Source organism: Heterobasidion irregulare (assembly GCF_000320585.1).
Source record: "Heterobasidion irregulare TC 32-1 unplaced genomic scaffold scaffold_02, whole genome shotgun sequence".
In the NCBI taxonomy this organism is placed as follows: domain Eukaryota; kingdom Fungi; phylum Basidiomycota; class Agaricomycetes; order Russulales; family Bondarzewiaceae; genus Heterobasidion; species Heterobasidion irregulare.
This window is the reverse complement of record NW_009258198.1, coordinates 446152-458384: the sequence shown is the minus strand read 5'-3', so window position 1 is coordinate 458384 and position 12233 is coordinate 446152. Positions and strand designations below refer to the sequence as shown.

Genomic DNA, 12233 nt, shown 5'->3' with positions numbered 1-12233 from the left:
TTTGAATTTTTGTTGCAGTCTCGCGATCACGAACACCTTTGCGCTTCACTTTGGCTCATATGATTTCAGCAAGAAGAACGTCGTGAGCCCGTTCATGTGAACCATACTCGGCGATCTGAATGTTTCTTCGAGCGGACGCACGCTGCAGTGCGTGTAGATAAATGCGTTTTACTAATAACCGCAGGTGCGACCAGCTCGACCGACACCCACCTTCGGCAGCCGTGGACGATCTCGCAAGAGATGGGGTCGTCGGCACGGGGGTGGCACCCCCACGTGAGTGTCTGCTCCACGATTCGATTCTCGCAGATGCTGACCTCCCGCCCTTCTCCAAACTCCTATTCACCACCGTGTCGGGGGCAAGGGTCGATCAATGGTAGAAAATCACATCAAACACTCGAATCAACCCTTGCCCATGACACGGTGATGGGCCTCTTCTGTTTATTTCCTTCTTTTCATTTTCAGCGTAACCCGACTGTGCGCGTGTATTGCAGCTAGCTCTATAGTATGTACTGTGCGTATGCTGTATCGTGCTGGAAATGACAAAAAAAAATGAAAGAAATTCTGCGAGACGAGTGAGGAGAGGCCAGGCGCCAAGACGCGCGTATGCGAGCGCGTGTATATTACAGAGAACGGCAAAAGTAGGATGGAGTCGAAGCGCATATATCCATGCTCGTGTATGTCTGCTGGGTGGTGGTCGTGGTGGGGATAGGAAGGTGATGTACTCGTAGATGAGATAGAACGTGATGGTGTGGGAGGGGGTAGGGACGATGTCCGATCCGTTTGTCCATGTGAAGCGGCCATACGATTATGATAAATACCAGATAGGAAATAACGAAAAAAATATGAAGAGAACGAAAGAAAAGAAGTAGATTCCGAGACTCCGTATCCCCTTCCATTACAACGAAACAAAAGTAACCATTCCGAAAAGGGGGAAGATAGACGTGAAAGAACACAGACCTCCGGCTCCAGCGCCCGCCACTCTGCGGGCGGGACGCGTCTAGATCGCTATGGTACAGATGGATAGGGAGGCCGCGGCGAGCTATAAAAAACACCGAATCCTCGGTGGTTGCGGTGGGCGGCGATGATGATGATGATGATGATACTGTTACAAGCTTGGAAAAATAAGTCAAAAAGGCGTGGCGCGCGTAACATCGCGATATTGTATCGTTGCGTGCGGCATCGCGTCTTGGAAAGGGGGGTCAAACCAAAACGGAGGGACCGCTGCGTGTATTTTAGTGTCCGGGTCAGAGAAGCTCTTCGAGTGCTCTTCTCCCAAACTTCGAGGAATCGCTCAGACGGCGAGCGACGGCGTCTGCCCCAACTGGCGGAACCCCGCCCTCGTCCGCGCCGGGGTAGGCGTCAGCGTGGCCAGCGGCGTCGCCGACCCGCTGCTCCCCCCGCCCCAGCCGCCTGCGCGCGGCGTCAGGTCCGGGGACCGCGCGCTCGCAGCGCGCGGGGACTGCGCGGCGAGGATCTCGTCGATGCTGGAAGTCGAGTGCGAGCGCGGGACGTGGTCCGCGGGCGGCTCGAAGCGCGCGTCGGGGTCCGGGCTCGAGCGGCCCGTGTAAAAGCAGAACCTGCACCCGGAAAAAACACGTCACGATCAGCGTTCGCGACCGCGGGCGGGAAAGCGCGACGGCGAGACGTACCGGTTCAAAAGCTCGTCGTAGTTGCTCAGATGGTGCACCGGCGAGTCCGTTCCCAGCCTTCGCACGAACCGCCCCTGCGCGCGCCCGATCGTCCCGTTCTCGCCCCCGTCTCCGCCCTCCCCGCCAGCGCGCGCCATCTCTCTCTGCCTCCCCATCGCCCCCGCCCAGCCCGGCGACAACATCGCCGCCTCCGCAGCAGCCAGCGCAGGAGCCGGCGACGCAGGCGGGAACGAGTTGTACCGCAGGAACGGCGAGCCGGGCGGCGTGCGGCGCACCCCGCTCATCCCCGCCCCGTCAAAGTACCCGCCGCGCGTGTGCCGGCGCGGCGTCGCCGGCCCTGCGTGCGCGTGAGCGGGGGACGCGGGCGCGGGAGGCTGCTGGTGCTGGTGCTGGTGTGGGTTGTGCGGATGCCGCGTCACGAGCGTGATGCGCTGCGCCTCCGTATCCGTATCCGACTCCGTCGTCGTCGGCGTATGCAGCGGCGTGTGCAGCGGCGACGGCGTGCGCGCGCGCCGCGGCGGCGCCCAATGCGCGCTCAGGCGCTCCTGTTGCTGCCCTTGCTCGTTCTCGTGCCCCTGCTGCTGCCCCTGTACCGCGCCCGCCGCGCGCGGCGACCCAAACTCGATCCCGAGCCCGCCGCGCCCCGCCGCGCCCCCAAACCCAAAATTGAACCCCACGTCCCCCGCGAACGGCTGCCTGCGCGGGCTGTGCCTGCGTCCGTGTGCACGGCCGTGTGCGTGGCCGTGGCCGTGTTCGTGTATGTGGGCGTAACCGTGGCCCTGCGCGTGTCCATCGTCATTTGCGGAACCATACCATTCGTCCGCAACACCATAGTCATACTGCACACCCATCGTCGCACCCCGGCTCCTCTGCGCGGCGCCCCCGCGCGGCGACGGCGCCGACGCGGGATACGTGCTCGTGCGCTGATGCGCCTGCAGCCCGCCCGGACTCGATATCGTCGGCGTCCGCGAGGGCGACGCCACACGCGCAGGCGACCCCGGCGCCCCACGCCACGCACCGACACCACCATCCGCACCGCCACCCCCCGCGCTCCGCAGCGAGTCCGCAAAATCGTACCGCGGCGCCCCGCGCGCGAGCAGGCCGCCGACGGTCTGCCCCTGTCCGAGCGAGCGACCTTGGCCCTGGCTCTGGCTCTGAGCCCGAATGTGCGCCTGAGCGTGCGACGGCGACGCGGACGCGGACGGGTGCTGAGACTGCGACGCGGACGGAGACTGGGACTGAGACTGCCGCGCCTCGAGGCGCTCCAGCTTCCCCCTCAACACATCAAACCCCCTCTCCCTCTCCCTCTCCCCCTCCCCGCTCCTGCCTTCCACCCTTTCCCTCCCTCCGCCGGCACACGCCTTCGCCTCGCGCGCCGCCGCGACCTGCACCGTATAATCCCGCCCGCCATTATTATCCCACATCTCGCGCCCCGCCGCACGGTACCGCAGCGCAAGCGCAAGCGTACGCGGCTCCGCCGCCGCCTGCTTCCCGACGCGCAGCGGCACGCGAATCGCGAACGCGAACCTATCAAACGCCGCCTCCTTCTCCGCCTCTGTCTCCTCCGTGCGCCCCTTCCCTCCATGTACCGACGAAAGCCGGCGCACGGGCGCGACGTACCGCGCCGACACCTCGCTGACGGTCTGCCACCCATCGAGCGTGAACCGCGCGCCGACCCACTTCTCGAACGCGACGTTGCGCACGCGCACGAGCCCGCGCAGCGTCGCTGCCGCTTGTTGGCCCGCGCCGAGCGTCAGCCGCGCGGACGACACCGCCGCGGATCCTGGAGTGGCTGGCGGGTCGCGCTGCAGGAGGGCAGCGGAGGAGGAGGAGGAGGAGGAGGTGGTGGTGGTGGTGGTGGTGGGGTCGCCGCAGTCGAGCTTGAGCGACTCGAGCACAACGTCACGCGCGTCTTCGTCCCCAATGATCTCCCCCGGCCCATCAACCCACCGCATCTCGACCCTATACTCCCCCTCCCCCTCCCCGCTCTCATCCTCCTCCCCATCCTCGTCCTCATCCCGAGCACCGCGCTCCAGCCCCTCGCTCTCCGTCCCGCTGCCCGCGTCCGCCGTGGGGCTCCCGCCGCGCGACACCGCGAGCGGGCGCTGCCCCGCAAAGTAGAGCCGCACGCGCGCGAGCTGCGCATCGAAGTGCACGTTCTTCGGCGCGCTGAGGCCCGGCGTCGCCGGCGCGCTGCGCGTGCTCGCGCCTGCGCCCGTTCCTGCGCCGTCGGGGCCGGGAGAGTGGGGGTGCGGCGAGGTGGCGCGCGAGGACGCCGGGGTGTTCGTGGTGGTGGTGGTGGAGAGGGCGGTGAGGACCGAGAGCGAGCCGCGGACGAGCGGGCGGCGGGACTTGAGCGAGGACTTGAGCGGCTCGCCGGACTTCTTGCGCGGAATAGACGCCAACGACCCCGACCCCGATGACGAGGGCGACGGGGACCACGCGGGCGACGCGGGCGTCCCGGCGAGCGTGGGGGTAGACAGCGACAGCGACGCGGAGGCGAACGCAGGAGCGGAGGCGAGGACCGGCGTGGGCGCGTGGATCGGGGTGAGCGCCAGGCGCGTCGGCACAGAGTGGCGCAAGGGGCGCGGCGCGGCGCGCTGCGGGTCCGGGGTGAGCAGCAGTAGCTTCTGCTGGTGCTGGTGCGGCGCTGTAGTCGCCGATGTGGTCGTGGTTGTCGTGGTTGTGTGTGGGGTAGGGGCTGTCGTTGCGCGCGGCTCCAAATCCGCGTCCGAGGTCGAGGTTGGGAACGGCGTGCGCCGTCCGCGTAGGCGGCGGGCGCCCGTGCCCTTGCCCGTGCCAGAGTCCGGCGCCGCATTGGCGTTGTGGTTAGGAGGGGTGTGTGTATGCGGCGGGGGCGCGAGGGACGCGAGGATGGGAATAGCGGCGGGGGTTGTGGGGGTGGGGGTGAATGTGTTCATATTTGTGCTCGTGTTCGTGTTCGTGTTCGTGTTCGGGGCGGCTGTGGGTGTTGGGGGGGTCGGGGGCTGGACGACGACGGCTGTCGGGATAGGTGTCGCGGGCGGAGATGCGGGCGCGGACGTGGGATGTGTGTTTGGCGCGGTGTTGGGCGCGGCGGGCGCGGCGGGCGGAGAGGGGAGGGATGGGGATGGGGACGGGGAGGCGCGGCGGGATACGGGAGCCGAGGCGGACTGGGCGTGGGCGTGGGCGTGGAGCGGGAGGCGGCGCGGGAGGAGGGGGAGCGCAGCGGAGGCTGCGTTGTGTCCCTGCGAATGCGAATGCGAGTGCGAGTGCGAATGCGGATGGGAGTGAGAGTGGGCGTGGGTGTAGGACACGGAGCGCGGGAGGGTGCCGAAGTCGCGCGCGGGGTGGAGTGCGGAGGTCATGTTCGCGGTTCGCTGTTCACTGTTCGCTGTTCGCTATAGAGGCTCTGGGTCAGACGAGGACGGTCTATGGAGGAGATGGAGGCGAGATATAATAGCTAGCTAGGCGGGGCCACTTGCCTGTGGCACTGCGCCGCGATCGAGCGTGAATGCGAGCGCGAGTGCAAGTGCGAGTGCAAGTGCGAGGCGGTGGAGGCCGCGCTGTGCGTGCGTGCGAGGGCCTGCTTTGTCTGTGCTTTGTCTGTGCGCAAGGCGATCAGCGACGCGGCACAGCGACGAGCTACAGGCTCCCCAAGCCCCAAGCCCAAGCCCCAAGCCCCAAGCGTACAGAGCGGGAGATAGCACGAACGTGCGCGGTACGAACCTGCCTGCGGTGAAACCAGTGGGGGTGTCCTGGTGGAATGAACTGCGGTCCCGCCGAGCACGCTGGGGCAGGGCGCGCTGAAGACGAGGCTAGGCACGGCGTCGACAACTACGGCGACGACGACGACGACGATGGAGGGAAGGAGGGAGGGACGAAGGGACGAAGAAAAAAAAAAGAGGGAGGAGACGATAAGATGGAAAACGAAATGGATCTGAATCGGCCAGTCGCCGGAGCTGACTGTGCGCGCCCCGCCGCTGTTATTTGTATTCTTCCTCTCTGCATTCTCCCATTCTCGCAGATTCTCGCACAAACCGACGCGATACACGGATGCACGCATGCCACGGATACCACAAGATGCCACAGGATAATACAGCCTGCTCGCCGTCCGGCCTCGCACGGCGACCGTGGCCTTTTCTCTGCGTCCGCCGTCCTTCCGCGGTGCCGCCAGGGCACCGACCTCGTCCGCGCGTCTACGAAGGGCCTATCGCCGTCGCCGCGCGGATGGGCTTTGTGGCTTCGACGGCGTTTGGCTATCGCTGGCACGGACAGCAAGGGCGGCAAGGACTCAGCGTGAGGCACGGACCTAACTACGGACCTGGCCCGCGCTCTGCGCTCTCTGCTCTCTGCTCTCGCAGCAGAATCAAGCGCACCCGCATCCCTCCAACTTGGCAGCTGCTCTCCAGAACTCTATCCCGAGGCCCTCCGCCGACTTGACCGACTTGACCGACTTGACCAGCTTGACCAGCTCGACTTTCCACATCAGAGCGTACCGTATCAGATCTATCAGACTCGACGCCCAGAGGAGCCCCCGGCTCGACCGCCGTGGCCCGCCGCCCAAACAGGTACGGCACTCAGATTGATGGGCCGCCAGTGCTCCAGCGTCTGTCATGGCCTGGTTATCACCGCTGCACCCTCGCCCTCGCCCTCGCCGCGCCGCCGCCACACAACTCCGGCCCCCGTCTCCACTCCGTCCGTCCCGACGACGCGCGGCGCGGGGCCTGCAATGCCGCTGCTACTGCTGCTGCCCGCTAATCCTGGCGGCTGCCGCTGGCTGCTGGCGTTTGCGGGCATCGCGCGCAGGAAGCAGGGTCATTTTATTTGTGTGTTCGACAGCCTGCCGACCGCGGCCGTCTTTGCAGTCGGGGGCCCGCGCGGGCTCTGGGCGGCTCTGGGCGCGTGGACATGCGCCGACGCCACGCTTGTGCGCACGCGCATGCGCCGAGGTGTCGTCCGTCCGTCCGTCCGTTCGTTCGTTCGTTCGTTCTGCCAGCCAGAGCGTGCCATTCTGTCAGCCCATCAGCCGGCCGACCAATCAGCCATCCAATTAGCCAACCAACCAGCCAACCAATCAGCCAACCAGCCAGCCAGTTCAGCCAGTTCAGCCAGCCAGTTCAGCCAGTTCAGCAGCTTATGCAGCCGCTCAGCCGCTCGCCGTCCGACTTTCGCCGTCCGGCTCCGCCACCGCCTACCTACCCCGTGCACTCCCCGCCTACCCTACCGCGCCCGCGCCCGCGCGCACGCCCACGACACGACGCGACGCCGCTCTCCCGCCCCCGCCCCCGCCCCCGCCGCGCTCATCGTCCACCCTGCCATCCCGCGCGCCCCGAAGCTCAGACCCCGCTTCACATCACCCGCGCACGCGCGCACGCCACTCGACCTGCGACCCTCACTCTTTCACTCTTTCACTCTCTGTCTCCAAATAATAATATAATCATATATCGAACACAGTCGTGCAGAACCGCCCTCGCCCTCGCCCTCTGCTCAAGCTCCCGCCTCGACTGCGCCCGGCGCTCGTCCTCGTGTTCATAAATAATAAGCGTACGGTGGTACACGGAGTCTATTCTACCGCGGACGCGGACGCGTACAGAGACGGGCTACTGCGGGCTACTGCGGGCTACTGCGGGCTACTACGGGCTACTACGGGCTACTACAGGGCGGCTACAGGATCATTAAACAACAACAACAGCAACAACAACAACAACAACAACAACAGAAACAGAAACGACGAAACAGAAAATACCAAGAGACCGATGACCGACACGACACGAAAAACGCAAGAAGGAGAGAGAGAGAGGGACAGCGCAGGACGGCGGCAGGAGACGGGAGTGCGGGAGTGCGGGAGTGCGGGGCGTACGTATATGTTATGTATGTACGTATCTATATATGAATGTATGCTATATACGCTCCGACGAGCGAACGAACGCACCGCATCCCAGAACCAAGCCAAGCGGACGCGCGCGCGGCTACTCGCCCGTCGGGCCCCGCATCCACGGCTCGTCCCACAGCTCGCCGACCCGCGCGCGCTTGCACGGGTCCCGCACGAGCAGGCGCGCAACCAGCCGCCGCACGCCCGCGATCCGCGCCAGCCCCGTCCCCCGGATCCGCTCCTCCGCCGCCTCCGCGCCCTCGGCTGCGGCTTCAGCTTCGGCTTCGGCTTGCGCGTCGCCGTCCGCATGCCCCCTCTCCGCGCCCGTCGGCGACGGCGGCTCTTCGCCCCCGCCCCCGCCCCCGCGCGCGTCCCCATCCTCCGGCCACGCATACTCCCCGCGCGCGATCCGCATCAACCACGCCCTCCGCGCCGCCCTCCCCTCCCTCCCCGCACCCGCGCCCGCACCCGCACCAGCAGGCGGCTCAAACGGCAGCCTCCGCGACGCGAGCGCAAACAACACCACGCCAAGCGCCCACGCGTCCGTCTCCCGCCCGTCGTACGTGCCCTCCCGGCGCGGCGTCACCGCCTCTCCCGCCGCCGCGCCATCCCCACCAGCACCAGCACCAGCACCGGCACCAGCACCCCACTCGCCCGAAACCCCCGACACGCCCGGCGCACCCGACGCACCCGACACACCCGGCGCACCCGACACGCCATACGTCCCCGCGGCCAACAACTCCGGCGCGGCGTACGACTCGGACCCGCAGCGCGTCGTCAGCCACGGATCGCGCGGGTCGATCGCGCGCGCGAGCCCAAAGTCCGTGAGCTTCACGAGCGGCGCGACCGCGGACGCGGGCGCGGGCGCGGGCGCGGGCGGGAGGAGCGGGTTCGTGGTGAGCAGGATGTCTGTCGCGCGCGCGCGTCTCATGTCAGGACAGGAGGAAGGAAAGGAAAGAGGAGAGAGGAAAGAGGAAAGAGGAAAGAGGGCGGGGACGCACTCTCTAGCTTCAGATCCCTATGGACCACCCCCCGCTGATGCATCCACCCCACGACGCCGACGAGCTCCGCCCATATCCTGCGCAGCACGCGCGCGCCGAGGCGCGCGTGCTGCGCGTCTGCGTTGACGGCGTCGAAGAGCTCGCCGCCGGGTACGTGCTCGAGCACGAGCGCGTGGTGCGTCGCGAGCGAGAGCGCGGCGTGGAGAGCGGGCAGGGAGGGGTGGGTGGGGGCGTGCGCGGGGGCGGAGAGGCGCTGGTGCGCGTGTGCGTGCGTGCGTGCGTGAGCGGAGGGTCGGAGGAGAGGCGAGCAAAAGACGCACCTTGAGCACCTCGGCCTCCCGCAAAAAACTCGCCCTCGCGCGGTCTCCCCGCCCCCGTCCCCCGCGCGCGCGCGCGATCATCTTCACAGCCACCAGCCTCCCCCCCGCCTCCGCCCCCGCACCGCCATCCGCACCGCCCACCTCCGCCTCCGCACCGCCCACCTCCCTCCCCAACCAAACGCAGCTAAATGCCCCCGTCCCGATGGGACGCACGAGCTCGTACGCGCGCGCGCCCGCCGCTTCGGGGAACACGCTCCCCGCCCCCGCGCGAATCACGCTCCCCGCGCCGAGCCCCCCCGCGTCCGCCAGCAGGGGCGCGTCGAGCCCGCCGTCGGGCACGACGCCGGCGGCAGCGGCGATGTGCGCCTCGCGCGGGATGTTCATCGGCGCGTGCAGAGTCGGCGTCGCGCTCGACGCGCCGCGCTCGCCGTCCGCGCGGATCGCCAAGAGGCTCGTCCGTCGGCGCCGGCGCGATACGGGCGCCGCGGCGCCAGTGTCGTCGTCGTCGTCGTGATCGTCGTGGTAGCTGTGATCGCTGTGATCGCCCTCGCCGTCGTCGTGCTCAAACGCGCGCCGCTCGTACTCGAACGCGCCCGCGCGGCTTGGCGCGATGGACGCGTAGCGCGAGGGAAACAAACGCGCGAGGGGCGGGAGGCGCGTCTTGTGCCGCGGCGCGTCGTCCGTGTCCGAGAGCGCCTCGTGCGCGTCGTGCGCGGCGTGAGACGCGGACGCGGACGCGCGCTCGGAGAGCGAGAGGGAGAGGGAGCGCGAGGGCGAGGCGGAGCGGAGGCTCGTGGGCGGGGTCGGCTTTGGCGCGTGTGCTGCGGGCGGGGCGAAGAAGTCTTCCGTGCGGGAGCGGGCGCTGCTGCCCTCTCCGCCGCGGCGTGCGGAGCGGTGCGAGGCACATGTGGAGGAGGTGGAGTTGTCGCGGGAGAGCGAGGGGAGGGAGGGCGGGGGCGTAGGGCCCGCGGTGAAAGAGTACGAGTAGGAGGAGAAGAAGGAGAGGGTGCGGGAGGGGGTGGACGGGGACGAGGTCGATGCGGAGGTGGAGGTGGAGGTGGAGGTGGAGAGGAGGGAGGCGGAGCGCGAGGGCGTGGGGGACGCGGACGGCGGGGAGTGTGGGGAGTGGGAAACGGAAGCCGCGGCACTGGTCGGCACGTCCTCGGCGGCGGCAGCACCCGCGTCAAACTCGCTGCCGCCGCCGGCTCTATCTGCAACGCTGGTGCGTCTTGAGAGCGGGGTCGGAGTCGGGATCGGCGAGGGTGCGCGCACGGGGCGGGCGAAGAATGCGGCGGTCTTGGAGGGTGAGGAGGCGGACGAGGCGGAGAGGTGCGACGGGGGGGAGGCCGCGACAGGGGCTGCGAAGAACGCGGCGGTCTTTGAGAACGGGGCGGTGGGCTGCGGCGCGGGGATCGTCGGGGTCGTCGATGGGGAGGGTGGCCCGAAGGCGGAGAAGGAGGCGTAGGCGGGGGTCGAGGCGCGCGGGGACGACGGCGAGGAGTGCGGGTGCGAGTGCGGGTGCGGGTGTGGGTGTGGTGGAGGAGACGTGCTCGGGGGCGATGCGAGGAAGTCGTAGCGTGAGGGCGGGGGCGGGGGCGACGGGGACGACGACGAGAGCAGCATCTGCGGTCTACGGCTGCGACGGCTGCGACGGCTGCGACGACGACGACGAGGGCAGCGAGGACGACGAGGGCGAAGACATGGAAGAGCAGAGGCTGACTCGGTCACGCTCCCCCTCGGGCCCTGTGACCTCGCGTGACACCCGGAGCAACTCCCGATGCATCGCACGCTTCCGGCCGAGGCCCCCGGCTCTCCCCCGCGCCCCGCATCCCCGCGACCCAGCGGTCCCAGCAGTATCCCAGCCTCGTTCACCACCCTCCGACAAATCCTGCCCAACGCAATCGCAATCGCAATCGCAAAATCAAAATCCAAAATCAAAATCCAAATTCGAAAAAAAACTCAAAAAAACAAACGCCGACGCCGGCCAAGGCGCAGCCACGCGCCCCCGATCTCAAATACAGCCATTGACTCGCCTCTACGCTCATCTCCCATGACGTGCCCCGGGCCATTGCGCGTGGTGCACGTACGCGCCCTTACGCGCCCACCTCGTATCCACTACCTGATACAGGTCCCAGCCCAGCCCAGCCCTTATCTGCGCCGATCCGCCCGCACTGCCCCCGCCCGCCCGAGCTTTCCTTTCGCCTTTCGCCTTCGGACTTTTAGCTGCGGACTTCCAGCTGCGGACTTCCAGCTTCCAGCTGTGGACTCCCAGCTTCGGACGACGAGCTTCGGACGACAAGCAGTGCGGCACTTATCGACCTATCTCTGGCGCTCTTCGAGCTGCGCCGGCGCGATACGATACGATACGATACGATACGATACGATGCAACTCGATACGGCGACGATACAGCGCGATACGCCACGATACGATACGACTCGACTCGACTTGACTCGACGACGATACGAAACAATTCAATACGACTCCACTCGACTCGATACGACACAGCGCGACACGACACGGCACACTCCGCGCCGGCCCGCAGCCCGCTGCCCCATGCCCCCTGCCCCCTGCCGTCTGCCCCGTGCCGTGCTATATAACTGCTATAACCACAAACACCACCCAACCCCGGATCCCACCATCACATACAGCCGCACGCACACGAGTACACAGATACAGCCTCGTTCAGCCATCCAGCGCCGCACCGGGGCGCCCGCGCCCGACGGCGCCTCGAACGTCGGTCCGTCTCCAGTGCGAGAGCACTTCGAGTCTTGCGCGGGTCGCTTCCCTGAGACCCGTGCTCTCGAAGGGACATGCTATCGAGGGTACATGCTGTCGAGGGGACATGCTCTCGAAGGCCCAAGCTCCGTCAGCGCTCCATCCCGCTCAGCTGCGCGCGTCCGGCGTCCGGCGCCCCGCGCCCCGCCAAGCCCCGCCAGGCCGTCCACTCTGAATTTGCGCTCCTGCCTCTGCGCTCCTCCCACCCTCGACGCCCAACGCCAGCCGCTGCAGGCCGCTGCTCATCGCATCGCATTACGTATACGCAGCACCGACGACGATGGCGGCGGCGGCGGCGGCGGCGGCGGCGGCGGCGGCGGCGGCGGGCCTCGCTAGAAACGCAGCAGGGAGCAGGACCGGAGCAGTTCTACACTCTGTGTGGCCGGCCTCGACTCGTCGGGCGCCCACTCGCCCCTCCGCGCCACAGACTAGGAAAACCAGAACGTAAGTAGCGCGCGCCGGGCACCGACGAGACGGGCATCCGATGTGTGTCGTTCACGCCGCGCGTCTTGCTGGACGGATCGCACGCGGTCTTTGAGCGCGTCGACGCGAACGCGCTAGGACTTCGTCGCGTTCTGTGTGCAATAGCGAACGTGTTGTGTTTAGAGCTTTTTTTGGTCCTATATAATGTAG

General features: G+C 67.4%; 3 protein-coding genes across 3 annotated transcripts; 1 reads left to right on the top strand and 2 right to left on the bottom strand.

Annotated features, from left to right (window-relative positions):
- Nucleotides 1–1291: 1291 nt before the first annotated feature.
- HETIRDRAFT_115418 (carbohydrate-binding module family 21 protein) lies at nt 1292–6428 on the bottom strand (the record flags this gene model as incomplete). The annotated part of the gene is made up of 5 exons (XM_009543744.1): nt 1292–1577; nt 1650–4299; nt 5358–5827; nt 6044–6107; nt 6269–6428. The coding sequence occupies 5 exons, from the start codon at nt 6426–6428 to the stop codon at nt 1292–1294; spliced, it is 3630 nt and encodes a 1209-aa protein (XP_009542039.1).
- Nucleotides 6429–8011: 1583 nt separating this feature from the next.
- Nucleotides 8012–8586, bottom strand: HETIRDRAFT_244249 (uncharacterized protein; the record flags this gene model as incomplete). Its single annotated transcript, XM_009543743.1, has 3 exons — nt 8012–8071; nt 8219–8412; nt 8505–8586. Coding segments are annotated over 3 exons (336 nt in total), but the record flags the coding sequence as incomplete, so codon positions are not given.
- A 2015-nt stretch (nt 8587–10601) lies between these two features.
- Nucleotides 10602–11936, top strand: HETIRDRAFT_448364 (uncharacterized protein; the record flags this gene model as incomplete). The annotated part of the gene is made up of 1 exon (XM_009543742.1): nt 10602–11936. The coding sequence occupies one exon, from the start codon at nt 10602–10604 to the stop codon at nt 11934–11936; it is 1335 nt and encodes a 444-aa protein (XP_009542037.1).
- Nucleotides 11937–12233: the final 297 nt, after the last annotated feature.